This window comes from Pteronotus mesoamericanus, unplaced genomic scaffold (assembly GCF_021234165.1).
Source record: "Pteronotus mesoamericanus isolate MK-2021 breed Mesoamerican mustached bat unplaced genomic scaffold, CSHL_Meso_final contig_41, whole genome shotgun sequence".
NCBI lineage: Eukaryota > Metazoa > Chordata > Mammalia > Chiroptera > Mormoopidae > Pteronotus > Pteronotus mesoamericanus.
This window is the reverse complement of record NW_026555152.1, coordinates 740,235-760,989: the sequence shown is the minus strand read 5'-3', so window position 1 is coordinate 760,989 and position 20,755 is coordinate 740,235. Positions and strand designations below refer to the sequence as shown.

The 20,755-nt window shown below is 38.7% G+C and overlaps 1 protein-coding gene across 1 annotated transcript in view; it reads left to right on the top strand.

Annotated features, from left to right (window-relative positions):
* The window catches only part of RXFP2 (relaxin family peptide receptor 2), a 47,345-nt gene extending 29,061 nt beyond the window's left edge, over positions 1–18,284 (top strand). Inside the window, exons 11-18 of the mRNA XM_054577088.1 lie at positions 2,111–2,182; positions 5,730–5,801; positions 5,909–5,980; positions 7,912–7,983; positions 10,510–10,739; positions 11,345–11,755; positions 14,859–15,077; positions 18,025–18,284. Coding sequence (XP_054433063.1) covers positions 2,111–2,182; positions 5,730–5,801; positions 5,909–5,980; positions 7,912–7,983; positions 10,510–10,739; positions 11,345–11,755; positions 14,859–15,077; positions 18,025–18,284 — 1,408 coding nt within the window. The remainder of the gene's footprint in view (positions 1–2,110; positions 2,183–5,729; positions 5,802–5,908; positions 5,981–7,911; positions 7,984–10,509; positions 10,740–11,344; positions 11,756–14,858; positions 15,078–18,024) is intronic.
* Positions 18,285–20,755: the final 2,471 nt, after the last annotated feature.

Genomic DNA, 20,755 nt, shown 5'->3' with positions numbered 1-20,755 from the left:
TCCGTCTCCAGTCTCTCCTCAAGGGACTCTATGCAGCTGTGTGTCTCCTTTGACCAGGAATCCTCTATTTCTTCCAGCCAGTCTGCACTCAGCCCCTAGGCCCACATGCCTACAAGCTGTGTGCCGAGGGCGCAAAAGGCAGGTTAATTGATTCTCTTATGCCTGGGCGAGGTGGTAGCTGCAGAGTGGGAGGTGAGTTATGACTGGGGCTCCACTGGCCACCGTCTGTTCTCTTCACAAAGTTTTCCTGGCCAATCTTTCCTCAGGCACCAGCCCCCTCTCCTGCTGCCTCTACCCAGAGATCAAGGAAGGCGGCTTCCACTGCAAATTTTTGCGTTGGCCCTTTAAATGTCTCTTTGCATCTCCAGCCACCTGTCTCTGGCAGAGAGCGCCCCTAAGCTTTTCGGGGTTGTATTTTGTCTGTGTGTTTCCTAATTTCAGCTTCTGTAGTCTAGGTGTTCCTGTTTATGGTTCAGACCCTGTTTTTCTCAGGGAGATCCAACTGGCCGTTTCAATGTCCCTCTGGTGCTAGTGCCCATGGGCGCCCAACCCACCCTCTCGAGCCTCCACCACACTTCTCACCCGTGGGGATGTGTGAGATTTGAATCCACTATCTGTCCGCAGCTCCAAGGCTCCTCTCCCTCTATCGTTCCATTGTTTTCCGGGTGATTTCTCCACTATTTAGTTGCAATTCCAGTTTCGTCTTGGGAGGTCAGCATGACTCCCATTCACTCCTCCACCATCTTAAAAACCTGATGAGTTATTTTAAAGTAGTGTCTTATTTACAACCTTGGTCTGAAACTGTAGTACTTGAAAATACACATGTGGTTTGATTGATTTTTGATAAGAGTCCAGGACTTACCTTTAGCTACCACCATGTAGACCTTTGCTTTCCTTGATTCTGAGGACTGTCGCTATTTCTGTGCATTTTTTCAGCTGAACTAGTGCCTAAAACCATGGTCTTGAAAATGAGATAATGTATGTGAAAGTGGCTAGCTACCCAGTGATTGTTACCGCCTATGAACTTATCAAATGATGTTTCTCTCTAAACAAAGTTTTTTTAATTCTAAGGGAAAAACATTTAATGTGTTCTGATGAGCCAAAAATTCTGACTGGTGATCAATTGTCGACTATGCTTTCTATGGGTGCAAGAAGGCAGGTGGGTTGGTTAATTGGCACATTTGTACTGGAAAACTTAAAATCACATGCATTTTGCTTTTGTTTTAACCATAGTTAGCTATATAGAGTAAACCCTTAACAATGTTGGTTGATCGGTTGGATGGGTGGTTGGAAGAGAAAAGTTGGAATCTATCCATTTGTAGTAGTCTAACCACTTTTCTCCCACACACTGAGTTAAGACTGTTGCCAGGTTGCACATTGATCAATCAGATTTCGGGTAAGCATGTTTAATGAAAAAAGAGGTATCCCCCTCAGGAGATGCAAAAAATTTATTCCTTTTCTCACGGATGATGAAAGAGAACACTGGAAAATTAAACTAATCAGCGCCTTCTCTTTTACACTTCCACGTAGCTTTGACGTCACTTTCATACTCATTATCTCTCATTCAGCACCTCTGTAAGGCAAGTGGCAGCTGATCCTTACTTGCTGGCATATCTCTTAGAGGATTCTGCTTATAGGCAAAGGGAATGTAAAACCACTGTGATCCCACCAAATTTAAAATTTGTTTGTGTCCACAGAAACTGCTATGAGGTTGGTTCAAGCTTTGCTCTTTCTGGCTTTCTTCTAAGGAACGTACCTTAAATAAGAGTCCTCTCAAAGCCTTCTGGGAAATTATTAACAGGGTCCAAATCTGACATTACTTGTGTGTATTTGGGGAAAAAAACGCTTTCTAAAATAATGAGATCCAAACAAAGTGCAGCTTTATAGACCACACTCAGCACCTCAAACTATTTATGACAGCATTCCTTAACAAGGACTTGTGGGTGTCTCGGTGAGAAACTCCAGCCTTATTTCACACCAGAGTCCACCTCACTTTGAGACTTCAAAGGAAGCTGAGGGGAGTCCACCCGGGTCAGTGGCCTGTCCCAATGAGAACTGGTTACTGCAGCAGACACCAACCAACAGTGCTGACTCTCACCATGTCTTACAGGTTTCTGCCTAGAAATCAAATTGATTATGTTCCAGAGAAGACATTTTCTTCATTAAAAAATTTAGGAGAACTGTAAGTAGCATGGTCTACTAGGAAAATATGATTGCTTCTTCCAAGATGATAAATTTAACTGACTAGTGAGACTGCTTTTCCACTAGTAGCAATCAAAATCCTGTAGACTACTGGATATTCAAAATCCATTAAGAAAACAAACATTATCCTGAAGTCAAGAGCAAATTAAAATTAGAAGGTGAGCTTAATATGGATTTAGCCTACTCTAATTTCCCTGCTTGCTGAATGAATTAACTGACTTACTGAAGTGGTATTAACTAATTATGACTAAACAAAGGAACAAAGATGCATGCTATTTCTTGAGAAATTATGACTTCTAGAGCAGATGAAGCAAATCCTGAAGCCAAGAATGAAGCTTAAGCTCATTGAAAAATATTCACAGAGCTCATGGAACTTGTTTTGTTCAAACATATGTTTTATAGATCTAAGCCTTTGAAGAAGCATCTTTCTTGCTATTAGTTCATTATCACCCACATAATTGTGTACTGTTGGAAGTATAAATTGTGTTATAAGTCATGGCGATTAGGGTAGAGAGCTCCTCCCTCTGATCTGAGGTCTAAAAACAGAAATTAATTTCTTAATTAACATTTCCTCCATTCTTTATGCCTTCTTTTGAATCCAAAAAAGCCTGGGGAAAATAACTCAGTAAGAGTAATTTGGAAAATAATCCATGAACAATTTAGATACTTCAATTTAATTCATAAGCAAAATCCATAAATATTATTTAAGTGTCTAGTGTGTGCAAGGCACTGCATTAGAACTAAAAATATCTTTTTTTTTCCAAAAATTAAGGGCACCTCACTCAAAAGAGCTTACTCATTTCTCGCAGACCTGGTCTGTGTTCCTTGTCAGACCTTAGGGGGCAGATACAGGGTTGGGGCAGGGAGAAGAGGAGCAGCTTAGGGCAAACAGGAGTGGGTTTATGTGCAAACTTCAGAAAAGAGTGGTATGAAGTCCACGTTTTGAAAAATTTCCTAATCCTCCTCTTATCCTATACTTAAGCAGAGCTACCCAACCCCCCAATAAAGGAGCTCAATTAAAAGACACTAGCTTGCTTCTTTAAGTCCACCAATAATCATGTTTTAATCCACATAACATCAGTAAGACAAAAGAAATTCAGAAGTTAATACAATTAACTTGAACAAGGCATTTGTATTTCTTGAGTTAATAAAAATGTTAAATAATTGCACTATGCCTTCATGACACCAAACCTCTCCTGGGGAGGAATAAACACGTTTACTTGAGGCCACTGAAATCCTTTCCCCATAAAAGACTGCCTTTTCTTTTTTAGTGTAACTTTGAAGAATGTTTTCTAGGTGTACAAGACCAGTGTCATCTTGCTTGGTTTTCAGGCACTCTGACCCGTGTACACCTGCAGCTTTCCTTCTGTGCCACAACCCAGGTGTGTTCCTCCTAGCTGGAGCACCAGATCAGAATTCCCAGCTGGCAGGACCTATGCACTTGGACGTCATGACAACCCCACAAGAGCAATCTGTTAAAATTGAATTTACCTCCCTAGCCAGATCACTCAGTTGGTTGGAACATTGCCCCATACACCAAAAGGTTGCCTGTTGGGTCCCCGGTCAGGCACACACAGGAGGCAACCAACTGATATTTTTCTCTCATATCAATGTTTCTCTCTCTCAAATCAATAAAAAACATGGCCTCAGGTGTGGATTAAAAAACAAAAACCACAATTTGCAAACAACCCTTACCCCACTGCCAGTTTCTTCACCTAGACTTGCCATCTTACTGGTGTCAGCGCCCTTCATGGCAGCCAGGCTCAAAGACTGCTCTCTTCTTCTCTCTTTACACTTCATGTCCTAGGAGACTGCAAGCTCTGTCAGTGCCCTGCCTTGAACCCTCATCAGCTGGTCCAGGGTCAGATCATCCTGCTGGTATCCTCCTTGGACTCTGGTCTCTCAGCCTGTCTTTCATGCTTCTAATAGGCTTGCATCACCCCATAACCCACAGCATATTATGCCACTCTCCTGCTTCATGCTTACCTGTTCCATGCTGTTTAGCAAATTCCTTCACATAGTTCTCAAATGTTAATGTCAGAAAAATCACAGCTTTGACTTTAAATGCATGGCTCCCTCGCCCCCGTCCCCCAAACTTCTGATGTGATAGTTCCATACCAGCACCAGGAATGTGCTCTTTTATGAGCATCCTCCTTGATTTGGATCCTGGGCTCTACTCTGGGAAATACTGCCTTAGAAAGTACTCATGGCCCTCCAAGTTTGTCTTCATGCACTTTTCCAGGCCCCTTTGTCTCTACCCACATTATACCACTTGCTGAATCCGGGTGAGTTGACTCCTGAGCATATGTTTTTCTGATCCTGCTTAATTTAACCCTGCACTGAAAAGCTATTCTCCTTTTGTTCCACCTGTGAAAATCCTCCAGCTTTGTTCAGACACTTCCCAATTTCCCAGGCCAAGTTCAAGGACTCTTTCCTTTGCTTCTTACCTGTACTTCTATAATACCACTTGTTTCATTCTTTCCTTGTTTTATAATTGAGCTGTTTGCTCTAATTGTAAGCTTCCTTAAATTTTTTATTTATTGATTTTTAGAGAGAGAGAGGAAAGGAGATGGAGAGAGAGAAAGGCAGAGGAAAAAAATGCCAATTTGTTTTTCTACTTATTTATGCATTCCTTGGTTGATTCTTGTATGTGCCCTGACCCAGGATCAAACTCGCAACCTTGGTGTATTGGGGCAACACTCTAACCAGCTGAGCTATCCAGCCAGGGCAAATTATAAGATTTTTAGAGAAAAAGCTAAGTCTTAGTTATTTATAGCTCCCACATATCCATCAGCAGCTCCAATGCATAGATGAGATCTTTTGTTTGATTCTTACGCATTTTCACATCTGGCTCAAAGGGGTATTTTGGACTCAAAGATTCTTCATTCCTGCTGACCCTAACAACTCTCTTTTCCTCATTCTGCAGAAACACTTCCCTATGATTCTTTCTGAATCAGACAGCCCTATTATACTTAGTTCTAAATTCCCAATTTCTTATTTTAAAAAGCACCATATAAAAATAGATGAAAAATGTGTGACTCTACCTGTTCAAGATTATCTGGACAGATATAGTGTACACAACAATCCTATCTTAATTGGAATGTGAAATAATAGAAGGCATAGGTCTTGGCCACAGACATCTTATAATATAGGCAAATAAACAAGATATCACATATAAGAACCAGTAGGATCACAAAACAGTGAATGGTCAAAGTGTACAAAAAGTACCTAAAACAGAAGAAATTAATCAAAGTAGATATTGAAGCCAAGTTGGGAACGTGTTGGAAAGGGGCTGAGAGGAAATTCCAGACAGGAACTGCATGAGCAAAATGTCACATGTCTGAAAGTGATGGAAAACATATCCATTTGGCCAACTCACACAGCTTGGTTGTATAACAAGTTATCTGGTTGGTTAAATTGAGTCATATTCTCTATTATGTCTGGTGGGATGATGAATCTTGTGAGGAGTAATAACCATGTCATTTATTTCCAATGTAATTGCTTTGGATTTTCACTGTCACCAACAGGGACCTGTCTAGCAACCTGATAACAGAGCTACCAGTCCACATTTTTAAAGACCTGAGGCTTCTACAAAAACTGTAAGTTCTCCTTACCACTGTCATCAGATTTAAATGCCAACATCTTAAGCTTCCAAAGTAATAACATCCTGATTCTTCCTTCCTTCTTCTCGCTAATGGTACAAAAGGAATCTGTCGTCCAACCCTCTCTTGTATCTCCACAAGAACCAGTTTGAAAGCCTTAAACAACTTCAGTCTCTGTAAGTGAAATACGACACTATGTTGATTATTATTTTAGGGGATGTATTTCACTTAGAAACATACCTGATTCATATGGAAAATCTCATCTTACAGTTTTCACAGAGAATTAAATTTGCAATTGTTTTGTTACTGAAACTTTGGTGAAGACCAAATTGTGGAAGACTTCCCACTTCTTCCCTTTCCCTTTCCTATGGCAATCAACTTACTATCAGTCTACAGAGCATGCTTGTAACTTTCCAATTAGCATAGGAAAATATTATCCCACAAAGATGACTATTCAGACTAACTTTGTTTAGTAGTTTAAAATTTCAAACATATTAGGACACAAATGGTGTCAAGAGCTCTGCCAGTTATCCTTTGTTTATACACAGAAGGCATACTATATTACCCAGTCTCAGCCTAAAGCCTTTCTTCATTTAATTCCAAAGACCAAGACTTAATGTCGCTTTTTATTCTTGCTACATAGTTTTCTATTGAAAATAAATGCAAGATGTAGGTTCTCTCTCAACAGGTGTTAGTAAACATCCACTGTTGTAAGGGACTTTTTTGTTGCTCTCAAGAAGCTAGAATATTAAAAACCAAAAAATATAAACAATACATTGTTTTTAAATATACAAATAGATAGAGTATGGACAGAATGACTCTTTCCTTCACTCACCACATGCTGAATTCTGAAAGGCAAAATATCAAGTTACCAAGCATGCCTTTCTGAAAAGTCAAAGTTGTAACTATTTACTCCAAACTTTTCTTTCCACATTTCTTTCTCTATTGTCTTATGTATTCTCATCTAAAGATTCATTTGCATATTTATTTCACATTTATTGGACAACAACTTATTTATCGCACTCGCTGTCTTAGACACTCAGGATATAGTGACTTCCACTCTTTTGGAAACTATAGGCTATTAGTCGGATAATCACACAATCCATGAAGAGCTAAAACTGTGTTAAATTCAGGAGAACACCAGAGAGCAAAAGAAAAAGGAGGGGAAATCCTTTTAAAAGGACTCCAGCGTTCCCTGCAGGAGGCCCCTGTGAGTAACAGTGTCTCTCCTCTAAGCTTTATTTCTGACAACTGAAAAGCAAGGTGGCTCCTCTGCGAAGGACACATGGGGCAAAGGAAAACTCATGTCAGGAAATCCTTATTTGAGTTAGTCAAAAAGATCTGGAGTGAGAATCAAACACCTTTCACAGTAAACCTTAAAAGTGAAAGGTTTCTGTCATTTTAGATTGTCCTCTCTGCATCTACGGTCCCTGAGAACATTAAGGGCACACTCCCTTAATTCATGCCACCCAAAGAGGTCTCCAAAGAACCCATATTTGAAGAGGCATGTGGATAAATGATGAGTAGAAAGATTATCATTGGAGCCCTCCAAGGACAGCTTCTGGGGCTGGAAGAATTAAAGGATCATGCTTTCCACGGTCGACTTAGAAAACAATTGTCCTGAATTGGAGCCCCTCTTATTGCTTCTCTGGTTTTCCCAAGAAAGACACATAGGCCAGAAAAAAATGACTGTATTTAAATCTAGATTCTTACAAACTCACTTAGTGATATTCTCTGGTTGGACATAGCAGAAATCTAACTCACATGCTACAGTTTCTAAAACCAGACTATCAGGCCAAGGTTATAATTGGAAAAATCACCAATACTGCTTTAAACCAAAGAAGTGAATGAAAGTGTTGTATTAGTAATATATTTCTGCATTGGAAGTGACAAAAGAGCTCCAACATACAGGAGGCATAAAGAGAAATGACGATTTTCTAAGATAGCTTACTATAAAATTCACATCCTACTTTAAATTGGTAACATAAGGTTTTGAAGGGTGATATTTATAAAATGACAAAGAATGTAATTACTAAAAAGAATGTAATTACTAAATATAGTTAGTGTAAACCCTAAAAACATGAAATCTGTTGTGCCTGTTTTCCAGAGACCTGGAGAAGATAGAGATTCCAAATATAAACACACACATGTTTCAGCCCATGAGGAATCTTTCCCACATGTATGTATGTATGAAAGAACAGAGAAGACTGCATGATGGAATGTCACAGATGTTCTAGTGCAAACTGTTTCATTGTCACTGCAATGTGTTATTGTGCAAGAAAAGTCTTTTTATTGAGAACTTTTTAATTTTGTCACCTTTGGTCCCTGTTCAAATAGAATTCAATATTTGATGTGCCGACACGAATGACACTTCACTCTGGAAATACGCTGTTTATCCAGTTGAGGCCCAATAAGAGATCAGGGTACCAGAGTGCCACACATTACACAAGATGAAGTCACTGGCTCAGTGGTACTCAGGAGACCTGGGAACATTAATTCACATCTCATAAATGAGCAGTCAGCTGCTCTAAGATTTGAGCCCTTAGGAAGAAAGGTGCTTATATAAATTCCAGGTGTTGTTACTGTTACTAAGTGCACTTCAGAATGGAGGTAATTAATCTTTATAGTAGTTTTTGATAAGTCACTTGAATATATTTGACTAAAGTGCACTGTGTAAGTTGTGTTAATGTATGTGTTTATGACATGACTATTTCTTTATCAACTGTGTAATTTCTGTGTTCATGATTTCAAAAATTAACTATTGTTATCCACAACAATAGGGAGAATTCGAAGTAAGCTTACAAGCTGGGTGCAGCAAGTGGCTGAAATGGTTGGTGTGCAGGTGCTCTTTGGGAAAATGTTTTGTTTGTATCTGTGCCATGGCATAGTTACTAAAGGACAAGTGTTCAATGCATGCTCAAGTGGTTTTCACAATTTCTCTTTCTGTGGCACCGGTAGATAAATATTGAAGGAGGATCTCACTTTCTTGTTGCAAACAGAATGTGAGGTCTTAGCACAGAGAAATTCAGTATTTTTAGAACTTGATAGAGAAGCTTAGTTGGAGGTCAAAAGGACCTAACAACTAACAGAAAATGTATTAACTTGGGTTCCTACAAAGTGGCCTCGTTCTTCTTTCATTTTCCCTGTTCACACTTACTGAAACACCCTACCTCATAACCCCATCCTTTCCACCTGCCAACCAGTGCCACAGTGACAGTGGGAAGAGAGGCCAAACCACTGAGAGACCCTAGCTGGCTCTTCCTGAAGACAGTGGACATAATTCCTGAAAGAACCAAGAGGTTAAGTGTGTGCCTGGGACTCCAGGGAAGGAGGGGAAAGCAGAATTATGTCAAGCTTCTTTAATTGGGTAGATGATAAGGGGAAGCTAGACTGTAAGCTGCAGAGGACAGGGATTGCCTCTACTTTTTCTGCCTGACATCCAGCACTACATTATGCATCATTCATTAGCTCACCTAAGAAGTGTTTGCTGAGCCCTTCCCATGTACTAGGCACTATTCTAGATCTGAGTACACAGGATGACCAGGAGAGCTAAGTGCCTGCCCCATGGAGCTTTCATGTGGCTTTTGGAACCAGAAAGCAAAGATGTAAACAGACAAATAATTAATAAACTCTCTGAAATCAAGTACAGCCAGATGAAGGGATTGAGGGATGGTCCACAGAGAAGTCAGAATGGTGTGACATTCTAGAGGGCCTTAATGGAAGGAGAGAGCAGCCTTAAGTATCAGAGGGTAGTGGGAAGAATCCTCCAGGCAGAGGAGAAAGGAAAAGCACCATACTGAGAAGTGGGTGGGCTCGCTCGTGTGAAATTAGAAGAAAGCCAGTGTGTCTGGGTGGAGTGAGGCAGGAAGTGGAGGAAGTAAAGGGGATCCAGGGAGCCAGGGGTCCCACGTAGGGAGGCCTTGAAGCTGCGGCAAAGTCAAGCTTTTTTTAATTTGCTAGTCTACCAACTGTATGGAGAGGGAAATAAAAATAACTAGAAACAAGGAGATGAACTAAAAGAGGTGGTAAAAAATTAAAAAACAGAGTTTTATGGGAGAAAATCCTAAACACACAGGTTTGAGAAATGGCAATAAGCCAGATGACTTACCCAATTCAAACGCTTGACCATTCCACACACCTGGATCATAAATAGAAATTAAGTCTTTCTGGTCTCTGGGAATAAATTGTGTTTCAGGCAGCTGCTTTTCCTCCTAGCTTCAGTGAGACTGTTTTTCTAATCTCAGAGACCCTTTCTTCCTTTCAGGGATGAGGAAGCGAGCTTAAGTGGGTATACTTAAAACTATGTACAAGACAGGAATGCTTTTAGTGAGCTACCGTAGGTCCTTTGCATCCCAAATTCAAGCACCTGAATGTTTGCTCAAGATCAATTTAACAAAGACAACCTACTTCTTACAGCATGCTAGAGAATAATCCCACATGATGGGGACTTCACATTCTCATGTCCTCCCCTGACTCACTTCAGACAAGCCACACATTTCTATGTTCTTTAGGTTTATTTTTAAAAGAAGCTCCCTAGAATAACCTATATTTTGTGAAGAACTCTTATATTACGTAACCTTTGCTAAACAAAAACAAGCAGACCTAGTGAAGTTGCGTGCCTAGCAGAGCTGCAGCCCTGATGGGATTGCAGCTGTGGTTTCTGTGTCATTGCTGCAAAGTGACTCTTTTTTCCCTTTGACTTTAGTTATTTCAAAAACTTTCGATACTGCTCCTATGCTCCCCATGTCCGAATATGTATGCCCTTGACTGACGGCATTTCTTCATTTGAGGACCTCTTGGCTAACAATATCCTCAGAATATGTGTCTGGGTTATAGCTTTCATAACCTGCTTTGGAAATCTTTTTGTCATTGGCATGAGATCTTTCATTAAAGCTGAAAACATGACTCACGCTATGTCCATCAAAATCCTTTGTTGTAAGTATGTTTCCTATCTACGCAGATCTAGGATATATTCTGTGAGCTGTAAACTAGATAAATGCTGGCCTCCAACCAATGGCATTTAATATAAATTATATATGTCGGGCAAATTTTTTTTAAGTATGATGGTGCTATTATCTTTGATTGATCTGTTGTAAATTGTATGAGTTTTCAGGAATCTAGTCCCTGCCCCTGGGGGGTGACTTGGAAGTGGGGTAAGAGGGAACCAAAGAGTCAAGGGACGGATTCTGGAGGACAGGTTGTGAGTTATAAAAGTAACTTTTTTAACTCTCAATTACAATAACACCCATGCTACTCAAGCCCAGAAAATTATTCTTTTTATTAACTATGTAAGTAATACTGGTTTACTCTTTAAAAAGAAGCCCCATCTAATTACCCCTGCCACCTTTTTTCTTAAATTATAAAACTAAGATGCAGTGTGGTACTTAGAATACTATACCATTTGGAGTCCTTTGGCTTCTAAGTACTGTTGTAGGTGTTTATGTTAGTTTATTTAATATAGGATGAGAAAGTAGACCTAATCAGAAAAATAAAACAAATGCTGGGAACTACTAACATACCTTATCTCTATTCCTTAACAGGTTCAGACTGCCTTATGGGTGTTTACTTATTTTTCATTGGCTTTTTTGATATAAAATATCGTGGGCAGTACCAGAAGTATGCACTGCTGTGGATGGAGAGTTTCCAGTGCCGCCTCATGGGGGTCCTGGCCATGCTGTCCACTGAAGTCTCTGTCCTGCTACTAACATACTTGACTCTGGAGAAGTTCCTGGTCATTGTCTTTCCCTTCAGTAACATTCGTCCTGGAAAACGGCAGACCTCTGTCATCCTCGTTGGCATCTGGATTGTGGGATTTGTAATAGCTGTGATTCCATTTTTGAACGAGGATTATTTTGGAAACTTTTATGGAAAAAATGGAGTATGTTTTCCACTTTATTATGACCAAATCGAAGATATTGGAAGTGAAGGGTATTCTCTTGGAATTTTCCTAGGTAAATTATGTTTTTCATTTTCTGGATGTGTAATTTTGATAGAAATACGATAAATATAGCTTAGGATAGGGCAAGGATAGATAGTGTCCATGTAAGTTTTAAAAAAACAATCAAAGGAATATAGTAAGAAAATATTTACAAGTGGTACTCAGATGCGGCCGAGTCATGGAGAGGTTGCAGCAGAGTTCCGCACGGGGCAAAGGCATTTTTATCCTTTTAGGAAAGTAAACAAATATAGATGAGACTGTGTCCCTTTTTTAAAAAAAAGTTCTTGTAGTGTATTTACAGAATTTTTATTAAACTTTTAATACAGAGATTTAGAATGAAAAGGCATACTGTCAAGATTTTATGATTTACTATATGTTAGACTTCTGATTTCATATTGATATATAGTGACTTATGAGCTAGAGGAATTCCAGGTCACTTAGTTGTCCTCTCACACTACCAAGTTACTTGAACTCATTTTTTTTTTACAGTCTAGATATGCGTTAAATAAATAATAATATAAAATTCTGAAAACTCACTTACAGTAGATTATCTGAGTGGAAATTCCAGGAAGGTTTATTGCCTTTGGTAAATGCTGCTTGGAAGTTAGCAACATAAGGACATTTCATAAGACTCTTCCCTTTTCAGTTGCCTCAATCCCCAGTATCTTTTAAGAAAATAAGACCATATCTCCTCTATTAACAAATGAAGGAGAAACTTAGCCCTTTAAGGTTAAAAAAATGTTTTTTAATAATCTAATAGGTATTTCAATTGTTTAAAATTAAGGCCATCCCTTTGTACTCTCTTTATAGCAGTATTATCATTTCAATGTCCCCTTCTCATCTTTTCTTCACATCTAACTGGTCAATAAGCTCTATTGTTCTTTCTTTTTCACAAAAATTTTTTTTATCCAAATGTGCCTCTCCTTTCTACTTCTTTCACTCTCTGAGCCCACTGCCAATGGCTACCACCATCCTTTAAAAAATCTTACTAACTGAACCCTGAATTACATTAGCCCTGACTGACCTTGTGTCCTCTGGGCCCTTCTCTCTTATCTGTGTGGTCACTACCACTGTTAGAACCTCCCTGAGGACTGAAGGAACTATGTATACCTCTGCTCAGAGACCCTCAATGACAGCTTGCCACTATCAAGGTCAAATTTAAATTAGTCACTGAAAGCCCATCACAAAATAGCCCTAGCCACTGTCTGCAGCTCTTCTTCACCATTCCTTCTCTTCTTCTGAAAAATAAAACACCCTATTTTCCCCATTTTAATAATACTCCTCACATACTATCCTATTGTATAGCTTTTTTTTTGGTGGGGGGAAGGGGATATGTTCTTCCTAGGATACTGTAAGCTGTTCCTAGCATAGGTACACTTTATAGAGAGCTTCCCTCACACACGCACAGACTATGTTATATTAGCTTACATTACATTATGTTATTCATTGATTCAACATGAATTTATGAAGCTCTTATTATAGGCCAAGCACTATTGTAGGTACTGGAGATACAACAGATTGTTCCTCATAGACATGCAGTCAGAAAGCAGGATGAAGACAAGTAACACATCCTTACATCACAGGCTGAAAAGTGGATGAAAAGAAGTACAATATGTTTTAGGAGCCCCAGATCTGGGGACCAGGGAAGACTTCCCAGTGAAATGAAGTCAAACTGAGGCCCACAGGAGAAGGAGAGGCAGTAGTAAGTGAAGGAGAGGTTGTGTTCAGGAAAAGACAGAGGACTTAGGTGCCCAAAGCCAGGGAGTAGGCCAGATAAAGGGTAAAAGAAGTTCAGGTGTGGGGTCGCCTAAAAGGGTTTTCTAGCACTTGTAATATATTCTGGATATATAAAAAGATTCTCTCTCTCTCTCTCTCTCTCTTTCTCTCCTCCCCTTCTCACTCTCAAAGGAGTCGAACAGCCTTTTCTCTGCTTAAAGAATATTAGAACATACCACTTTTAAAGTTATTTTCACATTTTAGAATAAATTAGGTTTAGAAAAGAGTTGCGAGGATAGCACAATTTCTCTATACCCATCACCCAGATTCCCCTGCTGTTAACATCTCACATTCTTATGGTGCCTTCAGAAGATATACTTTGATCCTTTCTGTAAGTCTGTTTTCAGAATTTGTACCAGAAGATCATCTTTAACAGTCATTTTATTTTATTTTCAACTTTCTGACAGACATAATATAAATCAATCTTTCAAAAAAAAATGTGTATAGCGTTATATAGAGAGTCCATAAAAAGTGAAAAGTTTGGAATAAAAACAACAGAATACCTTGAACTAATAGTATTTTCCCCTGGACTTCACCAGTTTTACATACAGTCTAAATCAGATGAACATTTTTAACAATTTTGATATTATATGCAAATTTTATGTTCACCATAAGGTATGATATGATCACTCCTGGGATTTTTATTATAGCAAGAATATAACAAAGGGACTGAGATTTCAGCATTCCAGGATAATGATGTTAAATGAGAACTTCTGAACATATTTAACTCTAAAAGAATAATTCATATAGTTAAATTTTTCATTGTTTTCTTATTTCCTTTTTCCTAAAACAAGTCTACAAGGTTTTGAATTTTAGTTTAAATGACTATAAGCAATCTGAAGAAAAATAAACAAAAAAATGTATTTTTGTTCTATATACTATTTTTATTTAATTCCAAAAAACATGAGGAATAATGTTTCTGAAGCTATTATCTCCTTGATATTCCAAGGTTGTCTTATTTATAATATAAAGGAATGGTGTCATTTTTATTTTTTAAAATGTACGTATGATTGCAGTAATCCCTTAAGGCTTTGAAGTTGCAGAGAGCTAAAAACAAAAGTAGTTTTTTTCCTGCTTTAACAAACTAAAATTTACCTCATGATCCCAAGTTTGAATTTCAGAAGTCTAGAATTCTTTCTGATTTGGCAAACCTCATTCCTTTAGCTTATTCCAGTTTACACCCTTGACCTCAGGATTTTGGCTGAGTGCCACTGAACTGACACAAAAGAGTGCTTTCTGAAGGTTCAGGGTAAGAGGCACCGTGTTAGACATCTCAGTAACAGTATCTTCACTGCTGATGTATGCTCCTGAGATGTTAAGAGCTGTGCTTTTTCCAACAGGTGTGAACTTGCTGGCTTTTCTCATCATTGTCTTTTCCTATGGTATTATGTTCTGTTCCATTAAAAAAACAGCCTTGCAGACTTCGAAAGTGAGGAATCACATTGGAAGAGAGGTGGCTGTTGCAAACCGTTTCTTTTTTATCGTGTTCTCTGATGCCATCTGCTGGATTCCTGTGTTTGTCATTAAAATTCTTTCCCTCTTCCGAGTGGAAATACCAGGTCTGTCCCTTCTCTTATTCCCAAGTACACAGTGCCTTCCCTCTCTCTTTTTTTTTAAATTGTTTTTTCTATTACAGTTGTCCCAATTTTTTCCCCTTTGCCCTCCTCTGCCTAGCCTATTCCCTGCTCCCACACTCAATCCCCACACCTTGTCTATGTCCATGGATTACTCATATATGTTCTTTGACTAATCCCTTTCCCTTCTTTTGACGATTATCTCCCTCCCCCCGCTCCCGCCCTCTAGCTTCTGTCAATCTGTTCCATATTTCCATGTCTCTGGTTCTATTTTGCTCATTAGAATCCTCTTAAAAGTGAGATCATATGGTATTTGTCTTTCACCGACTGACTTATTTCACTTAGCATAATACTCTCCAGTTCCCTTCATGCTGTTGCAAAAAGTTCCTTACTTGTTTCTGCTGCATAGTATTCCATTGTATAAGTGTACCACAGTTTTTTCATCACCATAGATGTATGAAAAGATGCTCTGCACAGTGCCTTCTTATGCCCTTTGTTTCACGAGGTCAGAACAGAGTGCCTTACAATTCCCCATATTCTCCATGAATACCTACAACTTAAATATAAACAGTTACGATTTCCCTCAGTTTAGAATATTCAATATTCTACTACAGAAACTGGGCAGTGGTGCAGTCTAAACAAGAATAATAAAAAATAAGAGTGAGAGAAACAGTCTTAGTGTCTTGCCTCTACCTAAGCGAAATAAAGGTTCTTAACCAAGAGCACACATGAAAAATCAAAATATTCATGCCCAGGTTCTACCCCAGACCTCTGGATTTAGTCCATAAGGGCTAAGACCTCTACAAGGGTGTTTTAGAAAAGGCCCCTGTGATTCCGAGGCACATATACTTGACTAAGAACCATGGGCATGTGCCATGGTCCTGGCCAAATGGTTGCTACACTGGGCTCTCATGTTCTGTGGGAAGTGCCTCATCCAAGAGGCCAGGTTCCCTGCTCACTCTCCTTCTTGAACCAGATAAAATAACCTGTCATTAGTTAGGATTGTACTTGAAGACTTTTCTCAGACCTAGAGATCTTACCTATCTAGGGGCCACCCAGATCTGAAATAATTTTGAGATCATATTCAATTCATTGTTCCAGCCTTCTGCAAATCTCCCTGGAGAGTTTATCCAGGGAAGAAAGCATGGGAAGCTCTTATAAAAGAGTGATGACTGTACAAGTAACACCTACATCCCTCTGGCTTGTGCACAGAGTTTTGAGAGACCTTGCCTGCTTGCCATCCACAGAATTCCCTCAACCTATTAGCTTAATATCACAGCAGAGCATAGATGCCTCTCCAGCCAAGGGAGATGGAGAAGTGAAGATAAGTGCTGATGACTTGGGAGCCTTTGCTGGTGGCAAGAGCAAAGCCATAAGAATATGTGAGGTCACTCAGGGAAAGTCAGTTGTTTGCAGAAAGCAGAGTTAATTAGGTATTACTGGTGACAGATGGGGACCTTGGTGTACAGTCTCCAGTATACCACAACTTCCCAAACATTTCAATTGTTATGTCCTAACATTTCAAATTCAACAGGACTGAAGTGTCTTCTGACTTCCACTGTTCATGGAATAAAGTCCCCATGCTGGAAGTAACATTAAGACTGAAGGCTTGACTTGGGGTGGTGAGCACACAATACAATATAACAGATAATGTATTATACAATTGAACACCTAAGACCTATATAATTTTATTAACCAATGTCACCCCAAAAATTCAATTAAAACATTTTTTGTTCCTCCTGCACCACTTTCATATATTTTGTGATCCAGGCCCATTAGAATTATTGGGCTTTTCTTTCTGAACTTCTTTTAAGTCTTGCCCTTACTGAAGTGGTTCCCTCCACCTGGATTATACTTTCAACCTGTAAGCTTCTAGCCTATGAAACACCCTTCTCATCCTCCAAGGTTTAAGTCAAGCATTCCCACTCCCCTGGTACCATTCTATACCTCTCCCAACCCAACTCCACTGATGAAATATTCATTCAATTTTGTTAGCAGTTCACTTATTGGCCTCATATGAACTGTCTCATGTCATCACTAGTTTGTAACGTATCCACGAGTAGAGACTATGCCTTACTTATCTTTCCACAGTATTTTTAACATAATATTATTAAATAAATGCTTTTTCCTAAATTTTTTAAAAATTTATTGACTTAAGAGAGAGAGAGAAAGGTAGAGAGAAACATCAATTTGTTGTTCCACTTACTTATGCACTCACTGGCTGATTCTTATACATGCCCTAACTGAGGATTGAACCCAAAACCTTGGGGTACCAGAACGACACCTTAACCAACTGAACTACTCGGCCAGGGCAAATAAATATTTTTTTAACTAAAGACACTTGGCTAATCCAGAGTTTCTCTTCACAAAGACCTCTTTGTGGCATCTTTTTCTAGTATATTCTACTAGCATTTGTAAGGCTTCACACAGAAGGAATACATTAAGTTTGGACATGTACCAGTTTTTGTTCTTCAAATCATCAGAATCCCTTCTGGATTGGATAGCTAGAATATGAGGGCCATAAGCCTTCCAGAACTGAAATTAAGACCAAGGTCCAATCTGACCCTGGATCATAAGTTTCCTGAATGTTGTTCTACTGATTAAGAATTATTCCTCACTTTTTTATTTTTCTATAAAGACAATAAAGACAAGAAAAACACATTATACATAATTTATAGTTTATGAAGTATTTTTACATATTTCCTCTCATTTAGCCTCATGGCAACCTACAAAGTAGTACTAAAATTCAGAAAAGTTAAATGGTAGAACCTCACATTTATGGTTCCTACACTCTTCCAACAAAGAGATTTTCAGTATGGTGAGAGAGAATGTAAGTGAATGAGACAGCCCACTCAAAAATAGCATGGACTACAAAATGTTATGAAAATATTATGAAAAAATTCTGTTTTTCACACTGTGTTTCCTTTCCCAGACACAATCACTTCCTGGGTAGTCATTTTTTTCCTGCCAGTGAACAGCGCCTTGAACCCAGTCCTCTACACACTCACAACCAGAGTCTTCAAGGACAAGTTGAAACAGCTGCTACATAGGCATCAGAGAAAATCAATTTTCCAAGTGAAAAAAAAAAGCTTATCTACATCCATTGTGTGGACAGATGACTACACTTCCCTTAAACTTGAGATTTTGAACAAAATCACATTTGGGGACAGTATAACAAAACCAATGTCCTAGTAATGATTGGAGATCACTAGTAATGGTTGGGGATCACTGGACTTCTAATGAACTACCTGTTACAAAGTGCTGCACTTGGAAGATGCAATGCTTTTTGTCTTCACCAGTGGCAGACCTTCCTGCATGGAGAACACAGCAGAATGGTTTCTGGTGCTGCATGCTAACCAACGGCAGCCATGCTGTTTACCAGCTGTGGCAAGAACTGAATCTAAGGTTTCCTCTCACCCTTACATTCCTGAAGTGAGAAGTGACTCCATGTACAAAAGGTTGACATGCAGCTGGTCTCCACCTGGTCAACACTACAAAGCTGCTGGTGAATACCCACATGTTGGTACTTCATGGTTTGCTTTTAAATTGAGTTGCACTGTCCATAAAATAAAAACATTGATGACATCTAATTCTAGTGTGGCCCGAGTAGCATAAGCCTAACATCTCTTTCCTTGGCTTTTCAATGAAATCATCAGTATCCCACTGAACTGATAGCAAAGGATTTCTGAGATGTTCACCCACTTCAAGTCCTGCCTTATGGAGGCTGGCAGAGTAGCAAGTTTGAAGAAAAAAAAAAAACTTCATACAAGTTTACCATGTCAAACTTGTGACCAGAGAGGTACATTGACAAAGCCTAGTACCATTCATCTTCTTGGTTTTTATTTAATGTCAGAAGTGCTGAAATCTCAATCAAGATATTTTTCCTAAGGTTGCCCAAGCCACAGAAGAAAATTGGTCACTCCAACCACTCAAAACTACACTTTAAAATTATTTAAGTATAATTTCTTTACTGCAGTATTTCTATTGTGGGCAAGTTCTGCCTTCATAGAACACATAGATAAGAGGTATTAAGGAAAATTTAAGAAGAGTGGTTTGATGGGACCATTTGCTCACTCAGATAAATTCCCATCATTTTTAACAAAAAGGCCAGTAAGTTTGGATATGTTTTTGAAAATGAAATATACTTGTGAAGTCCTGAGCATGTTTTTACACTGAAAGTTTATATGTGAAAAATATCAGATAAATAGAATTATATTTCACATTTGTCCATATATTATTTTAAATTTAACAAAGGCCACAGAGAGGGTTCATTGACTGTTACTCATGTTTCTCCTGATAGAGAATAGTTAGGAAGCCCTCTCAGAATTTATACTTCATTTTCTTCCTCATTTTTCCAAAGCTTGAGGCAATAACTTTAATTTCTTCACTATTTACTTCATTCTGAGTTCCTTTAATCAGATGAAAAGAAAGTAGCTGACTGGAAACACTGGTATTTCATATTAAACAGGATGCCTCTTATTCAGTTGCATCGGGGAAAGGAAGAATCCCAGAGTTTATGTGATGCAGCCATCCTGGCAATTCACCTGCTACTGCCTAATATTGACTAAAACTGTCATGTGAGTCCTTTTATTTTGATCAAGTGAGATACTTCTTACATCAATGAAATCTTCCCCTTAGGATTCTATGAATAATGTTCCTACCCATTGACTAGGCTGCCTCTGGTTTCAAACTTGTGTTCATCTCTTCTTTTCACTATGATTAGTTATTTCCCAATGTGCATTTTCTATTCACAGACATTTTATTAAATGCTCTTAGCCAGTCTTTGATCATAAAATTTATTTCTCAATATCTCAAATATTGATACATATCTCAAAAACAGGGGCCATAAATAAGAAATAGAGCTCAGACAACAGGTATTTCAATCTTTGCACAAATGAGTATGTCTGTTCTTAAGGACTACCAAGCATGGCCCACACACTAGCCTCTGGAGATGAGGTCTGTACTCTCCCTGTGGAGCAGAGGACATGAGGAGGAGTCCAAGGTCAGATGTGTCAAAGAGGTAGCAGCATACGTGACAGAAAATAGAAGTTATATACTGGTCAACATCATGCCACGAAATAGTATGAGATTAAATTTTAATAGCTTAGTGATTTTCAATTTATTCTGGGCTGCTCTATGCAAAGAAACCATCAGAAATATGTTGGATTTTAGCAAATAATAGATTTTTACCTGGATTAAGAACGTTTGTGTTAGGTCAGACTTGTTTTCTAAACCCAAGATTTCTCTGTGGCGATGAAAATATCACCTCTGTTCATGAACCATTTTCCATAACACTAGAAACATCAATTAAACATCACTTCAGAATATAAGGAACCACAGCTGGTGCCATCTCTGAGCATGACAGAGGGGTGAAGGCAAATTACCTGATCTGCACCCCACCTGGAATCTGTGTACAATTGAGACCTCGTCTTGAGAATAAAAAGAAAAGATTCTAAAAAATAATATGGGAACTCAGGCAAAGATACAAAAAAAAAAGGTATGTGGTTTATCTGTGTTAGACACCGCTGAGCTTATTTACATCATTTTGTTTCATTCTTAAGGCTCATTTCTAATTGAAATTAAAATAGTTTATGCCCATTGCAGTTGCAACCAGGGCCTTTAAATAAAATGGCACATCTGGACTTTTGTATACAGAGAGCAGT